Genomic DNA, 16,591 nt, shown 5'->3' with positions numbered 1-16,591 from the left:
GGAAGTGTGGAAAGTGCTCCGTGTTGACACTGTGTAACAATCACAGCATCTCCCCCTCCATCACACTGTGGCGTGTACAGAGTTACACTTCACGGTAGTTGATGGCTCCTCAGGTAATAGCTGCTTGTTGACCTTCCAGGACACTCAACTGCTGCAGCCCCCCTCCGAACTCTGGCTTTGTGGTCCACCTCCCCCTCTTATCCCCGTCCACATCAGTGGACAATTTTAGCCCTCAGTGCCGAGTCCGGCCATAGCAGAGCCTCTGGCGGACTGCCAAAGCTGAAGAGAGCAGGGAGAAGCAGGATGGGGGGTGGGTGGAGGGACTGGGAGGGCGACCAAGCAGTGAAAGGAGAAGGAGAGAGAGAGAGAAAGCGAGGGAGGGAGGGAGATGGAGAGAGAGAGAGAGAGAGAGTGTGTATAACTTTGGGAAACATAGGAAGAGGCAGCAAAGGGAACAAACTTTTCTCTCTTGGCTGCTTCATTTTGGACTTTTTCACATTTCATCAGAGACCTCAGTGTTGACAGAGCGGAGACAAGGGAGGACAATTTGTTTGCTTTACTAGTTAAAGAGTTATTTCTCTGGGGTTTTTTTGTGATCAACAAGACGTTGAAGAATTTGTTTTGTGGCATTTTTATCTGATTATTGCTTCACTGTCTGAGCTATTTGAAGAAGGCGTGACCACAGATCTGAAATCCCTCCAAACATTAGCTGCAGCTTTCTCCAGCTCATGGGACTGTGAAGGCTGGACTGAGACACACACACACATATACACACACACACCTGTTGTTGCTGAGGATTCCCCAGGAGCTCAGTCATGGGCATCTGCGTCACCGTTGCTTGAGGGAATCTGCGCGTCTGTGCAGCTGTTATCTGGCAGCAGCTTCAGTGAATGTTACAGTAGAAGTTGACCTGCCAGTCCAGAGAAGAGAGGGGGGAGATGTCTACCTACTATCCACGCACCAAGGACCTGACCCGTACCAGGAAGTCACTGACAGATTCACCACCTTCTTCTCCGTCCCCTACAGACAAAAACTACAGAGTAAGAACCACAAACTTTTTCTATAGAGATTAATACACATTTTGGATTTTAAACTGATTAATGATTTCACCAATTTAGCAGGATAGATGTGTCTAATTTCATATAATCTGTGTCATTTATTTTCATGAAGCTGTAAAAAAGTACTGATCTTTTAGTTTATTTACCCACTATCAAGTGACTTTATAGTATGTTAAACCAAAGTTAAACAAAAGCACAGTATTTTCTGTGGGTGTGTTTTTAGTGATTGATCCGTAAACAAGATTTTTTTTTCTTCTGGATTCAGACTAAATCTTTTAAGACGTCTACATGACAGCACAAGCTCTGTGTGAAGTAGAGCTGGAACAATTAGCTGATTAATCGGTTTCGTCGATTGACAAGAAATGTACAGCTATTTTCAGTAATTTATTGTTTTAGTAATTTTTTAAAGGAAAAGTAAAATATTATTTATATATATTAATAAATTAATATTCTGTGATTTTCAGCTTCTCAAATGTGAGGAATGGCTGCTTTTCTTTGTCATCTATGATAGTAAACTGAATATATATTGTGTTGGATTTTTTTTACAGTTTTGTCAAAGAATTTAAAGACATCAACTTGAATTTGGAAATTGTACCGGGCATTTCTCACATTTAAGTGATTATTTCATTAACTGGCCAATTAACCCATAATGGAAGTAATTCTTAGCTGCACACCTTGTAAAGTATTTATGTGTTTGGACCATTGTGAGCGTGTTCAGTTAAACAAGCAAATATTTCAACGTTTCATTAACAGGATAAGTTATTTCCTAATAAAATAGATTGGATAGAATAAAATAAAATAGATCTTTGTTATTGTGCTTAGAACAATTAATTATCATCAAAGCATCTCTTCAGCAGTGTGCAACATAAAAGTTCAAGTAAATAAGTAAAGTTAGTAAAAAAAAAATGGACAATTAAATAAGTAACAAAAGTTCAATAAGTATAAGTAAAAAAGTTCAAGTAAATAAGTAAAGTAAGTAAAACATTTTCAAGTAGATAAAGTACAGTAAAAAGTTCAAGTAAATATGTATAAATTAAAAAAGTTCAAGTGAATAAGTAAAGTAAAAAAGTTCAAGTGAATAAGTAAAGTAAAAAAGTACAAGTAAATAAGTAAAGTACATTAAAAAAGTTCAATTAAATAAAGTAAAAACCGTTCAAAATAAATACAAAGGAAAGCGATTAAAACCAGATAAAGTGATAACGTGTGTAATTGTTACACGATTATGTGCATTTGCATGAATAATCCGCCTCATCATCTCATCCTATTTGATGAACCGTGAATGAGAGGCGAGTGTTCGCTCGGAGAGTCTGACCACACTTTTTCAAAGGGACTTTTGGATTAAAATGTTCCTTCTGTAATTTCCTGTTATTTTATTTCTGTCTAAGTGGCTTATTCTCATGGGGGTTGTTTGACTGTTGTGTTCATGTCAGTGTGGCAAACTGAGCTGTTCTGTGTGACGGACACATTTAAAGGGACAGGGAAGAAACACAGAAACGTAACTGTCTATTTAGAGACTCATCTAATGTTATGCAACACAGACGCTCTCATTACAGCACAGTCGCTAGCAAGCAGTGAATGCTACCAGTGGATGCTGTCATGTTTCTGCTTTCTTTACAAAGACTGTCAGTCTCTCTGTGTGCTGTACTGTAGCCATGGTGAAACTCAAGCTTTCATTTTCCATGATGTCAGCCCAATGTGAATCGGTTTGAGTTTTCATGGGAGAGAAAATACATTGCAGAGGGGGGTGGAATCAGGTTGATGCAGTATTTTTAGCACTTACCACAATGTTTTGATGAGAACTTGGCCCTCTTTAGTAAAACACAATGTGTGTTACAGCTGTGTTTGTTACAGCTGTGAGCTGCGGGAATAAGTAGAAACAAGAACACGTTGCATCACAGTGGTGAAAACTAAGTAACTAAAGTACATTCCCTCAAGTACTGTGCACAAATTACTTAAATTTGTACTTTTGAGTATTTCCATTTGACTTTAGACTTCTACTCCACTACATTTCAGGGGGAAATATTGTACTTATACTCTCTTCTATTTGTACTCTCCATTTATTTGACAATAGTTTCTTTTAACATTAACATTTTACATTAAAGAAAACATTTGATAAGCTCATGAAATATAACACTTTTAAAGATTAAACTAGTGGTTCCCAACTGTTTTGGCTTGAGACTTCCCACAAAAAAACAGTCTCTGAGTTCAGATGTCCATGAGTTGTTAGCAGTTCCACCTAAACAAAACTCCATGCAAAGGCAAAGCCAAACTGACAGCAAGCAAAGCAACCGGGCCGGTATAAGTAGTGAATGAGTGATTGGGGGAGTGGGAGCAGGTGAGAGCAGGGCTAACGAAGGACTGGTGAAACTAATTGGGGCGGGGCACAAAGGCAGGAAGTGAAGAACGAGAGGAGGGTAACAAAATAAAACAGAAAAGAAACAAAGACAAGAAACATAGCCTATGTTTAACTATATGTCCCCTCTAAACTTATCAGATGGTTTAATTTAAACAATTGTTTGTGCCAAATATGAATGAATATACATTTTTGTGGCACAATCATCTCACGACCACCCAGATTTATCTTGTGACCATTTGGGGGCCTGACCCCTAGGTTGGGAACCACTCAACTAAACTAACACGCCACCTCGACCAGCTACAACAGTAAAATACTACTTAGGCATATGCATTAACAATGAGAGCTGCAACAATTAATCGGTTAGTTGTCAGCTATTAAATTAAGCGCCAACTACTTTGATAATCGATTCATTGGTTTGAGTAATTAAAAAAAATAATAAAGTCTCTGATTCCATTTTCTAAAACTCCTCCTTCTACTACTACCACTCCTCTATGACAGTAAACTGAATATCTTTGAGTTGTGGACAAAACAAGACATTTGAGGACGTCATCTTGGGCTTTGGGAAACACTAATCGACATTTTCCAACATTTTATAGACCAAACAACTAACCGATTAATCAAGAAAATAATCAACAGATTAATCGACAATGAAATAATCGTTAGTTGCAGCCCTATTAAAAATCAAATAATGTACAATATAAGTCAATAACAGGCATTTTTTTGCAGAATGAGTACTTTCATTTTGTATTCTTAATACTGTATAGGACTTTTACTTACAATTATATAATTTTACATTGTGGTATTAGTACTTTAATTAAGTAAAGTATCTGAGTACTTCTTCCACCGCTGGATGTGAGGCATTTTCAGTCGGTGCTCTTGAAAAAGAAAAAGAGGAAGATGCTCTCAGACAGGCTCAGATGTACAGTAAGGAGTTAATAGAGGAGGAGGAGGAGGAGGAGTGGCTGATGTGAGGAAAGGTGAGTGAATGTGGAAGAAACGTCTTTTATGGTTGTGTTAGCAGCAGTGTCAGTTCCAGTGGTGGGGGTGAAGAGTGTGTGTAGCTCAGATTTTCCTACTGTAAAAAGCAGTCAGCTCTGAAGGAGCAATGCTGTGACAGAACGAGGGGAAGAGATGAGAGGGAGAGTCTCCTATAATGATGATTTCATTTTGCAAACTGCTGTTAACATGTTTATATACTGTAGCAGTGATCTCATGCAGGCAGCGTGCATGTGTGTGTGCCTCGACCCCCCGACCCCCCTGGTGTGCATGATGTTGGTCCTGGTAAACCATAAAACTCTGGAGGCGGTTGTGTTTACAGAGCGCCCGCGGTTCAAGCATGCAACCGTTTGGAGGCTGTTTCCATCAGTCTTGACACCCTGTTGTTTTTCTTCCCCCCTCAGTTGATTGTCTCGGTTGCATCTGCTATGCCTCACATACAGTAGTTCGCCGAGCTACAGTACATGTACCACTTCTGACTCCCCCTGTTTCTCCTAACAAGGGAATCACATTTGTGCAGCTGCTATCAGATGTAGAATTTTCAGCTATGATTCAGTTTTTCTGGCTTGGGTTAAATGTTGACAAAAAAGTTTCACTATGCAGACATACATGTGAGAGCATGCATTACTGTAAGGATTTAAGAAGTCCTGTAAACCCCACTTGGCTCGCTTAAAATTTGGAATAAAAAAAAATCTAATTTCACCAATTTGCTAATCCCTTAAGTGTGAAATAGGTTTGCATCAGGCACTCGTAATCTTGAAAGAGTCTGGTTAAGGTTTGTGTAACAGTTCATATCCCCCAAAAGCAGATGATTTATTCATAAAACCAGGGGGCCCAATCATCCCGGCTGATTAATGAATGCACACCAAATGTGATCGAGGAATCTCCTCAGCATCGCACGAAGAAATCAGAGGGAGTGAGTTAGAGCTCCATCATCCTTGGACCCTTTTTTTTTCATCTCAGGAGGTCACGGAGGTCTGTTTTTTCCTGGATGGCTCTGCTTGAGCCCATGACCACATAAGGACAGGCAGCGCTGGCTCGGTTATGTAAACACTTGCTGAGGAATAGCTCCTTTGACGCTGCGTGAAATATCCCCCCCCAGCTCTGCAAACGTGAGCGCATGCAGGAATAACTGTACGCTCTGTTCCTTTTTGACATGAATTGTCCTCCTATAAAGCTTTTTAATGCAGTCTGCATCTGCTTCTTGTCTCAAACAGCTCGGACCACCGCACAAGACGTTTATTGCCATTTATTTCCAAACAGAGGTGTTTAGAGCCCCTCTTTTCCAGGCGAGACGGCAACGCCAAATCTTTGAATTTAGGAGTAAAGTTTCACGACGTTAAGCACGTGTTTACTGCGACCATAAAGTGACGCCAAGGGGTCTGACAAAGCCTCAATATGTGACCAATTGGGATGATAATTTGTTGATAAGCTGCACCTACCAGCTTATTTATTATAGGCATATCTTTGAGCTAATACGATTTCTGAAAACAGACCTGAGTGGAATCCAGCTAGAGAAAAAAAACACAACTCGTCTGAATGTAGCACAATACCAAGACTCCTTGGTGAAGTGGAAACAAATTCAGTATGTGATCACAACAGGCAACTTGGCAGCCATGTAGACTGGACTAGTCATAGCGAAACCCCCGCCAGGACAGCCTGCTATCAGCCTGCTCCCTGAGGTCAGACGTTGACCCCGTCACACAGGAGATGCTTTGCTTCTGATGTCATGATGTCATCTTAATGCTGCAGGCATTTGTGAGGCAGCCGCCTGTTCTATAAGATTAACCGGGCTCACCGGGGAGGTTTGACCTGCGTGAACCCTGTCGGTGCAGTGTTTGGCTGAATTATATCTCACTTCTGCATGCATTTCTTCCCCCTGGGACTTCAGGTCTCTGAACACGCAACGATAATTCACTTGGAAGTTTTGTTTTCTTCTCTGTTGTCTCAAAATGGAGAAAAAAAATATTTCACTGCCAAGCCTCTGTTTGGTCTTATCAAACAAATAAATCTGGATCTAACCACAACAGAACATTTTTTTACACTGTGTTGTTCCCATGCCGAAGTGCTGAGTGATCAAACTAACATGGTTTGTTATTTGTTTTTCAGCATGACAGATTGTCAAGGTGAGGATTTATCATTGTTTTTTTTTTCTTTTTATTATAGAACTGTATTTCCTGAGATAAATCAAACATAAATGCCCTAAATAAAGTGGCAGTGTGTACTGAATGTGTTACTTTTAGATATGACTCCAGTGGGGAGAGTGCGACAGACAAACCACTGGGCCGCACCAGCTCTTACACTCGGAGAGAGACAAGGCTGGCTGCTCTGAACAGACAGGAGCAAGACTCGGCTACCAAAGACTATAAGAAGGTAGTAACTCTTACCTCGGTTTAAACAAGCCCAATCCCTCCTGAATGATTCATGTGCTTGCAGAAAGATGTTGGATCACCAGGCAGATTTATCCACTTTAATAACATTCCTAAAAGGGCAAGCAGATAATTAAAAGCAAACCTATCTTATCTTTGAAATCTTTAAATAAAAATTCATTTGATACAAAAAAAACACCATGTCACATAACTATATGTAGCCTCTACAGGCTATGGTAATATATGAAAAGTGTTAACATTAAAATGTAATTTTATTGATAGTATATCTGAATATTTCCAGTCATATTAATTATGCTTAATAGTTATATTATTGTACATCGGATTTAAACATTGGTCTGTTGTTGATATAAATGAATGGTCATACAAATAACTGAAGGAAGGGAGAATATCAGCGGGTTTTGGAAAATGTTCAAAATTTAGATATTACGATTGATTTTCGTCATTATTTTATTCATTTGGCACCGAAAGTGTTCAATATTAAATACAAAAAATAAAATAAAACTTGCTTAGCTAGCCTACTGTTTTAAAATCTCTTGAACCCGAGCGCCCCCGGTACCATGTCAGTTGCTCACATGGTGACAAACACAAAGGTCATGTGCAACAACCATGTAGCAACATATTCATCCTGCACACACATATAAGGAGAAGCTCAGCTAAAAGCTTAACCAGGAGCTGAAGAAAATAAAAAATAAACTTCACTTTATACAGTCATAGCCATAAATTATGTCTTACATTTGCTGTTTTTTGATAAAAAGTTGTGTTTGAGGGCATATCAATGTTGCTAATGGCTACTCCAACATCATTTCTTCAGGAGCAATTGCACTCCTGGTGGATGAATGGTGGTACTGCATTCAGCTGGTGAAATAGACCAATAGATTATATGGCTTAATTTAACATGGGAACATGTATAGATGTTGGATTGACTGATTTTTCAAAACAAAGACAAAACAGTTGTAATTTAGATGGAATTAATACCTATAGTAACATGTAAATTAAATTAAATGAGTTATACATTTACCTTAGACAATGCAAATGACACAGATGGTACCCAAGTGGTCAATTTGAAGATTCCACCTTAACATGTCTCTAATAAAACCTCTCCAACTTTGCTCTGCTTCACTTTATTAGCTTCAGTCTGTGTACAAGTAGTGTTCAGATGTTGTGATATGGTTTGCTGGAGGTTTTGGGCTGTAACTGCATCATTACTTTATTTACATTAATTAAAAGATATTCACTCTAAAATTGTCCAGTTTTGTTAGGTGGAAATGAAATATTTCATTTATGGTGTTTTCCTTCTTCATTTATACCCAGTAACATATATACTATATATCTATATCTATCTATCTATATATATATATAAATAGATATATATCAATATATATTTGAATAATCTTGGTATAATAATATATATATTATAATTATATAATTAAATAAAAAAGGATTTCCAGTAAAACTCTGTTGTTATGGAAACAAAAGGAATGATATTACACAATGGGCTTCGATTTTAATTATTATGTAAATTATTTTACAATTGATCTAATGTTAAATATAGCCTATATTTCTTTTTACATACAAATGTCCTATCTGTTTATTTATTACTGAACACTTTGTGGTTCCATACATTTACTTGCCAACTTTTTATTTCCTTATTAAATTGGTTAATTTTTTATTTAAATTTAAATTTAAATTCTTTAATATTTTGATTATAAAAAAAAAAGTATTTGACACAGTGAAAGACCAGAATCTGTGGAATAAAGCTGTTCCTTAATCTTCATTTTGTTCACTTTCAGATGTATGCAGAAGCTCTGCATGAGAATGAGAAGCTCAAGTCCAGGTTGCAGGACAGCAAACAGGAACTGGTCAAGATACGTTCTCAGCTGGAGAAAGTCACACAGGTACAGAAAACTGAAAGAAGAAAACTGTCAATTGAGTCATCTTTTTTTACTCCTTCACCATCATCCTTTTCCCACGGGTGTGCGGAAAAGAATGTCGTGGCTGATTACTTAATAAAATCATGTTAAATAATTCTCCCAGTACTTACAATAACAGCACCGTTTCTCCCTTCTAGAGGCAAGACAGAATATCAGAGAGATCTACAGCACTTGAATCGGAGAAAAGGGTAAGTGTCTTGGCAACCTTTTGGCATTTTGGTATTTGCTCTTTTGCACTATCAAGATGGATCAATGTCCACATCCTTTCTTGGCCATTTCCCCTCTGATTGTCATCTCCACTTCAAATCATAGTCGAGTGGCTTTTCCCTCTTTTTCTTTTTTTTTTTTTTTTACATATATTTATTTCAGTTGTTTCTTCTTTATTTACAGGACAAACAAGCTCTTGAGAAAAGAGTGTCAAACATGGAGGATGAGATAAAGGTCAGTGCATGCAAAAATAAATTGTGCATACTCACCCTGGGTTTAAATAGCATATTTTGTCTCTTATGCAAGTTGTGCGTCATTTATCTCGTGTTTTCTCCCTAACACTGTAATAACACTAACAGTACTTGAAGGTGCACACCTCCAGCCAAGCCCCCTAGTGTTACTCATGCTAAATCAAGCACGCCTAAAGTGATTTTAACAGAGCAAAACACACACACACACACACATATTAGCCAAGACATTCTCACTCTGGGGTAGTTGTTAGCCAGGTGGGTTTGAAGTCAAGGAGAGGGAAGGTTAATGCTTCAGGCTCATTACCCACAGTGTTCTGCTGGGCCACTTCCTGCCAGGCTGAGGAGGAGCCTGTGCCGCTGCTCCCCTGCTCCATTTATCCCACTGTTGGGGTGAACATTGTGACCTAGTTCCAGCTGAATACTAAACCCCGTCCAAGAGCAAAAGACTTGCTTTTGTGAGGAATTCCTGCACTGCACTGTGTGTAGTCTGCTTCACAAAAGAGAGACAGGGCAGAGCAGCGGAGAGATTTCAGGGCTGAGTAGACGTAGTCTGTATGTGTGTGTCACAAATGACACAGTAGGATTATAATTTGGCTACGTTATATTCCTCTAGAGATAAAATCATGACTCCGGTCTGAGAAAGTGTAATGTGCAGACAGTGACGAGGGACGTTATAAATAGGACAGTATGTCAGCAGCACATGTTTGACCCCGGTGTTGTCGTGGTTTACCTCAGCAGGACGCCCCACTGCGGTTCCGCTGTGGGTACCAGCCCTGAGTGCAGGTTTGTCTCAGGGGGAGGGGGGATGGTGAGTGGTCGCTATGACGCAGAGGAGTGATTGACACCTGCCTGTCACCTCACATGATTCTGCTCTGTCACATGGTGCCTTCAAATGAAACTCGTGAGCTCGTGTTCACAACATGGGAAGTCGTGTGCACAATATGCTTGGCGTTCAAGTGGTTAAGTCGTGAGAACACCGCTGCTAAGCAACAGCAATATTAACGTCATACTGTCGGCGTCTATAAGCCACATAGGCTAATAATTTAGCAAGTTAGAAAGTGGGTAATATAATGCAGGAAATGCAAAGGCATAATGACAGAGGAAAAAGATGAGGCAGTTAGGAATATCAACGTTTTCCTCAGACATGTTATAAAATTACAATATATTCACTTATTATGTACCAAAAGATTAACTTCCATGGCCTCTGCCATTTCTGAAAATGTCAACAAACACGTCACAACTCGTAAACTCAGAGTTTTCAGAAATTTTCCACGAGGTCGTGAATACCACAAGAGGGGTCGTTCACTCTTCTCATGAACACGGTAAACACGACCCCATTTGAAGGCACCAAGAGACTCGGGCATGTTTACACGCGTGGACGCACATGTACATCACATGATGAGCTGAACTTTAGAGTGTAAATGCTACAGGGGCACTCTGCACACTGTCTTTTTACTTTCTTTAGAAGGGAAAGCACGCCAGGGAGCTGGCTTGTCACTCACTCACAAAGTCACTTGTTCACGTTTTGTAGGTTACAGATAGCTGTTCAGTCGTTGTCAAATTTGTGCCAACCCAACACGTTCTCATCCTGACTCGTCATATACTGACGCTTGGTCATATACTGGTCGCAGCAAACATATATTTAATGTCGTGAAGTAAACAAAAAACACTTTGGACTGTGGGAGGAAGCCGGAGAAAACCCACGCTACATGCAAACTCCACACAGAAGGGCCCGAGCCGGATTCGAACCCAGAACACACGAAGGAAGAGCTGATTGTAAAGTAAAAGTGTAACGGAACACACGGGACACAAACAGCGCTCTCATGGATGAAAGCCCTGTGTTTGTTGGACCCATCCACTAACCCTCCCACCTTCCCCGTGTGTCTCTTTTGCTCTTTAAACTAAGTCACAACAGCACTTTTCTTGAGCGTTTACTATCGCGGCGGATAGGTTTACATTGTAGTTAATGGAAAGCCTTGTTTGTCTCTTACCAACGCTAAAGAGTGCCTTGTACGCCGATATAGAATGCCGACGGCCGTGACAAAGCGCCGGTATTTTAACGCCCTGGGAATGAGAACGAACTGGACAACCTGTGCCACCCACTGGAAAGGAAAGACAGCGGCAACACTTAAGACCTCAAGATGCTGAAATGTCTTTCAGTTTTGTCTTCTAGTAACAGCTGCTGTAATTTTAACACTTACACTACTGAGTTACAACAACTGCTGCTGTTTTGTGTGTAAAAAAACTGCAGTTGTGACACTCTGCACACAGATGACAGAAGCGTCAACATTGCAAAAGCTATTATACTCCTTCCCTACAGATGGTGCACATAAGCACTGCTTCATCTCCAGTAAGAGGCCAATTTAGGACAACCTCCTCGGGTCTGAACCTGCTGGCACTGCGGCTCTGTAACTGACTGGGCCTGCTGGTTTCAGGTGCTTCACATCAATAGCGCTGCGTGTCCTTGTTTCCCCTTTCAAAACAGTATCCATGCCTTAGTGTCCGATTACTTTGCAGGGTGTTACATTTCATACAAAAGAGCCGAATTATTCTCGACGGCCTCCGAAATTTAATTAATAGCAACTGTGCGGAATTATCTGCAGGACTTGAGAGTTTGGTCAGATCTAATTTAATATCAAAGAGCTTGATATTAACAGAGAGTGTAATAAAGGAGACTGGTCATTATGCATTCTCGCCTCGCTCCGTCCTTCTTCTCGTCTCCCTTGCCAAGGGCACCTCTCCAGAGACGGCACCGTCTTGTTCTAATACCAAGAGAACATTATATGCTTGAACTGTTAAAGTCCCAAACACAGGCTAGCTTCAAATTGCTTTAATAAATGTGTTTTGCTGTTGTAAGAAGCAGCTGGATGTCCGCCTTAAACCTCATACAGTACTGGGCCATATTCACGTCTACACACTTGTGTTTGGGTAGCCCAGAAGTGTTCTGTGTCTGTGTGTGTGTGTGTGTGTGTGTGTGTGTGTGTGGTTTGCCCTCAGGAATCGCGTCAAACCACAGATGTTTCTGTTAAAACCACATTGAGGTTCACCTCAAAAAGTCAGGCGGAGGGCGGAATGAATCATTTCTTTTCCTTTGACTTAAAGCAGCAGTAGGTAGAAATGGAGCAAATATGATTAAAAAAGGTAATTTTTATAAAACGGTCACTATATCCTGCGGTAGCGCATGAGACAGGTAATCTGAAAAAAAAAAAATCATGTGCCTCTGTGTCCTCCTGTGCTCCTAATGACATCTGCAAGATTTCACAGACTGGAGGAAAATAACCAATCAGAGCCGAGCTGGAGCCTTGCCGTCTCTGAGCAGCTGTCAATCACTCGCAAACTCCGATAAAACTGTCAAACTAGGCAGCGCTGATCAAATATGAATCAATATTCTGTTACTGTAATGTCTGTTTCTCTCCTCAAATGTTTCAGAAGCATCTTGTAGTGTACTGTTTAGCTGTAAAATGAGAAAGTTTGTGACCCGGCAGCCATGTTGAGATCAGTTGAGGAAATACCAAGCACCGCCCACCAGCCGGAGCACACTTTCTCATCTTACAGCTAGACAGTACACTACAAGATGTTTCTGAAAATATTTGACGTGAGAAATAGGCATTCGCGAGTGATTGACAGCTCCTTCCGTTAAATGAACAGCCAATAGGAACGCTCTCTCTCTCTGAAATGACCTGTGATTGGCCAAAGTCTCCCGTCACGGGCTAGACTTTTTAAAGTCTGAAAACAGAGCCATGAGGAGGTGCAGAAGTCTAGTTTTCTCTCAGAACACTTGAATTACAATATGCTGAAAGGTTATTATGGAATTTTTGCACAATGATGCCAAAAAAAATCTGCCTACTGCAGGTTTAAAACTGACTAGGCTTTTGTACAAAGTGTGAAATAGTGGAATTAAAGTTTTATATATTTTGTATCATTACATATTTTTTTTATTCCCTGTACTTTGCAAAGCATATAATAGAACCTCACCACCCTCCACATACAGCCCAGGTTTGATGAGCCCAAACCCAAGGAGAACTCGCTTCCTTTGCTTGTTGCAGCTTTTGCTATTTCTTCTCAAAATCTCTCCTGTTGTGTAAATATCCGTTTATATAAGTTTTGCTGGTGAGTCCCTCACAGAGCTGCTGTTCTTTTCTCCCCTGTCTGTGTCGGTGTGTGGGTGCATGCCTGTATGAGTGGATATGTATGAGTCTTTCTCTTCTTTGCACATGGCCCTCCTCCCTGCATGCTCTCTCTGTTGGCCCCTCTCTGCATCTCTCTCCTCCTCTGTGCAGGCTTTCCCTGCTCTGGCTCAGGTCCAGACCTTGCGGAGGGTGAACGAGCGTCTCCTGGCTGAGAACAGAGCAATGCTGCGCGTCCTCGCCCGCCTCTCTGAGACGGCCTCCATGCCGGAGACGGAGGACCTCTGATCTCCTCTGACATCATCTGTCCTCCTTTTCCTCCTCCCCCTCTTCTCCTCCCTCCTCAGCCACAATAACTTCTACACTCCCCTCTCCTTCTGGTGCCTCGTCCTCTGCTGTGTTCCTCTCAGGCAGGTCCTGCACCCTCCTGATGCTCACTCCTCCACCCCCCCTACACTGCAATGCATCTTCCTCTGCACTCTTTTAACCCAATCTCCTTTATGGCCATCAGAGGTCAACTCTGCTGACCTCCCCCCCCAAAAGAAATTTCTCATAAGCCTCCTTTGAAGTTTATTTTTAAATGCTGCATGGGGCCTCATGCTTTTTCTTTAGTTATCATCATCTAAAGTAAACATCGACAACAGCAGTCTGCGCCACAAAGAATAAACACGTTTACAGCCGGTATCGATCGATCTTGCAACAGTCAAATATATGCGGGTCCTGTGTAATGTGCTGTGTAATCGATGCAAAGTTGTTTGCCGAGGAAATAGTCATTCTAGTCAATCTTCCGAAGAAAATGAAACGTGTGAGATCATTAGTCCTGTGCCACTGGGCGAGACAATGGGTGTGTTTTGTTCCCAAAATGTTGAACTATTCCTTTAATTACATTTAGAGCAAGGCATTACCATGATGACGGGATTTATATACTGGAATTTTGGATTATCATACGACGAAATAAACAGTGTCAAGATCACCTAAACCGAGACCAAGCCATGACCAAGACCGAGGCAGTGCGAGACAGAGTCAAGACCAAGTCCAACACTGCGCGATCGATAGACTTGTGATAAAATGCGGAACATGCAAACCAAAGGCACTCCTCAAATTGATCTGAAAGATCCAAATTGCTATACAGACACCCACAGAAAACAAATGAAGATTCCTCTTCATTCACCTCTTTTAGAGAATTTAGAGAGAATTTAGAGAGAAATTTAAATAAAAAAGAGACTCCAATCATGTGATTTGTCTCAGGTCATAGATGCCAGGGGCCTTTGCTCATTCACCAGTTTGTTGGTAATATGTCCCAGCTAGAGAGCAGAAGGTTATTATTTGTCTCTAGTAGAGGGGAAATACTTTGGCAAAGAGGGTGGTTATTTTTAGTCATCGCTCCTCGTGAGAGACATGACCTAGATTTGGGAAATTGACCCTCTCTCGGTTTCTCTCTCTTTGACTTTGCTCTCTTTAACTTTTCACATGCGGAACATATTGTCAAAGTCACTCCTCACTTGCATGATTGAGTGCCGAAACGCATGTCCTCATTGTTTGGCCTCCAACTTTACTGAAAGGCAACTTTTAGTCCACTTGTTGTTAACGGTGATTGAAGATATTATAGTCCTGGTGAATTGTGTCATTGTTCCTTGTTTTAATCACAGTATCCACAAACCATTTACCATGTTTATCTGTGATGATGATATCATTTTCTAATATCATTTCTTTCCTTGTGCTGTCCCAGATCTTAACAGAGCTCAAGTCAGACAACCAGAGGCTTAAGGATGAGAACGGGGCTCTCATTCGAGTCATCAGCAAACTGTCCAAATGAAAAGATGTCTGAAGCTCCTGTTCTGTGTGTGTGGACGCTCCAACCCCAGATATGGAAGTTTAACTATCCACCGTGTCCCAAGTTGTGACTCCTCCCTGAGTTATGGTGATGGCTGCTCTGCAGAAATAAATTCCTGTTGGGACTCATGAAGATCCAAAGAGTTAAGGAGTTTCAGTCAAATTTCACTGTGTGTGATGACAGAGTTACAACCATTTCTTCATGATTAGTTATTTTCACATTAACCAAATAGGGACCAGTTGTACTGTTTGAATAACCTTTCAAGGCCCAGTTCAAACTAATCCAGGGGCTTGCATGAAGGTACTGTTTCTAATATTATAACCACACATCACATAGAGAAATCACGTTTGTTGCTACATCGTGCACTGCAGGAAAGTATTTTTTAATGTTGTCTTAATTGAGAAAGAAGAGAGAAGCAAAGGGCCCCAAAGGCCACTCTGGCATGAAGAAATAATTGTTATAATTTCAATCAGAATATAAATGACCACACAGGTAAAATTAAACAGGTGCTCCGGTTCCAGAAGCTACATAATAATATGAATCCATCAAGGCATCTGAGTAGCAAGAACCACTGAAGAAGATGCAGCTCTTCTAACGGCAAGTCGATGTTTGCTCTAAACTAAGAATGTATTGAAGTGAAAATCCAGCTTCTTCCATTCGTTTTTATATAAGATGTTATATAAAACCAATCGTTTTGAACATTTTTACTCTATGATAAAGATATGAAAGCTTATTAAGACGCATGTTTTGGTTTGTTTTTGCCTGGATTGACAACTATCTCAGGTTTGTCAGTTCTGTATACTTTCAACAAAACTTCCCTTTAGCAAACCTGCAAACCATTTCCAACTGGTTGGATACATTTTTGGGACATTTCAGTCAAATCTCTATCATTTTGATGATATAATTTTATGACAATTTTCCCACTGTAGTTTCTATTTGAAGGGCAACTGTGTGTTATGTCTTTCTTTACTGGTTTTAGTGTCCATGATAGCGTAATTTAGCGTTTGCCAAATTCTGTTAATATTGTGAGGTCTCAGTATCCATACTTCCTTTTTTGTTTTGCGTGTCCTTTGTAGAGGATTTTGTATCCAGTCACTCAGCTTCAAAACAGCAAACCGGCTACACGGAGAACACAGTCTGAGTGTGTGTGAAAGAACGTGTCCTATGTTCTGTAATAGAGATATATTTATTTATTTATGCATTTCTTAGTTCTAATCTTTATACTTTGCTCACTAAATTTTCTTTCAAAAGGAATACACCGATTATTTTGGTTGACTTCTTGGCCATCTTTCTGTTAGGTGATGAAAAGGTAAACGGCAAAATCTTCCACTGGTAGACACGATGTAAATCACTGCTGACGTTTTAGCCTCCACAGTATTGTGTGATTAATAATAAATTAATAAATAAATATCAAGCACAATCCAAAGTTTTGAGGAATAAA

General features: G+C 40.3%; 1 protein-coding gene across 9 annotated transcripts; it reads left to right on the top strand.

Moving 5' to 3' along the window:
• Nucleotides 1-386: 386 nt before the first annotated feature.
• On the top strand, nucleotides 387-15,883 carry LOC119489995 (protein phosphatase 1 regulatory subunit 12B-like). 9 transcript variants are annotated; one of them, XM_037773089.1, is made up of 8 exons: nucleotides 395-1,040; nucleotides 6,520-6,536; nucleotides 6,654-6,783; nucleotides 8,591-8,695; nucleotides 8,869-8,919; nucleotides 9,122-9,172; nucleotides 12,187-12,330; nucleotides 15,046-15,883. In XM_037773089.1, the coding sequence occupies exons 1-7, from the start codon at nucleotides 939-941 to the stop codon at nucleotides 12,298-12,300; spliced, it is 570 nt and encodes a 189-aa protein (XP_037629017.1). In that variant the 5' UTR covers nucleotides 395-938; the 3' UTR covers nucleotides 12,301-12,330; nucleotides 15,046-15,883. The 9 variants fall into 9 exon arrangements, with proteins under 9 accessions (XP_037629024.1, XP_037629017.1, XP_037629016.1 ...); XM_037773088.1 differs by lacking the exon at nucleotides 12,187-12,330 and adding an exon at nucleotides 13,470-13,726 and having other exon boundaries at nucleotides 397-1,040; nucleotides 15,046-15,132; XM_037773094.1 differs by lacking the exon at nucleotides 12,187-12,330 and adding an exon at nucleotides 9,928-9,972 and having other exon boundaries at nucleotides 398-1,040.
• Nucleotides 15,884-16,591: the final 708 nt, after the last annotated feature.

Source organism: Sebastes umbrosus, chromosome 6 (assembly GCF_015220745.1).
Source record: "Sebastes umbrosus isolate fSebUmb1 chromosome 6, fSebUmb1.pri, whole genome shotgun sequence".
NCBI lineage: Eukaryota > Metazoa > Chordata > Actinopteri > Perciformes > Sebastidae > Sebastes > Sebastes umbrosus.
Note: the sequence above shows the minus strand (reverse complement) of the source record. Positions and strands in the feature narration are given on the sequence as shown.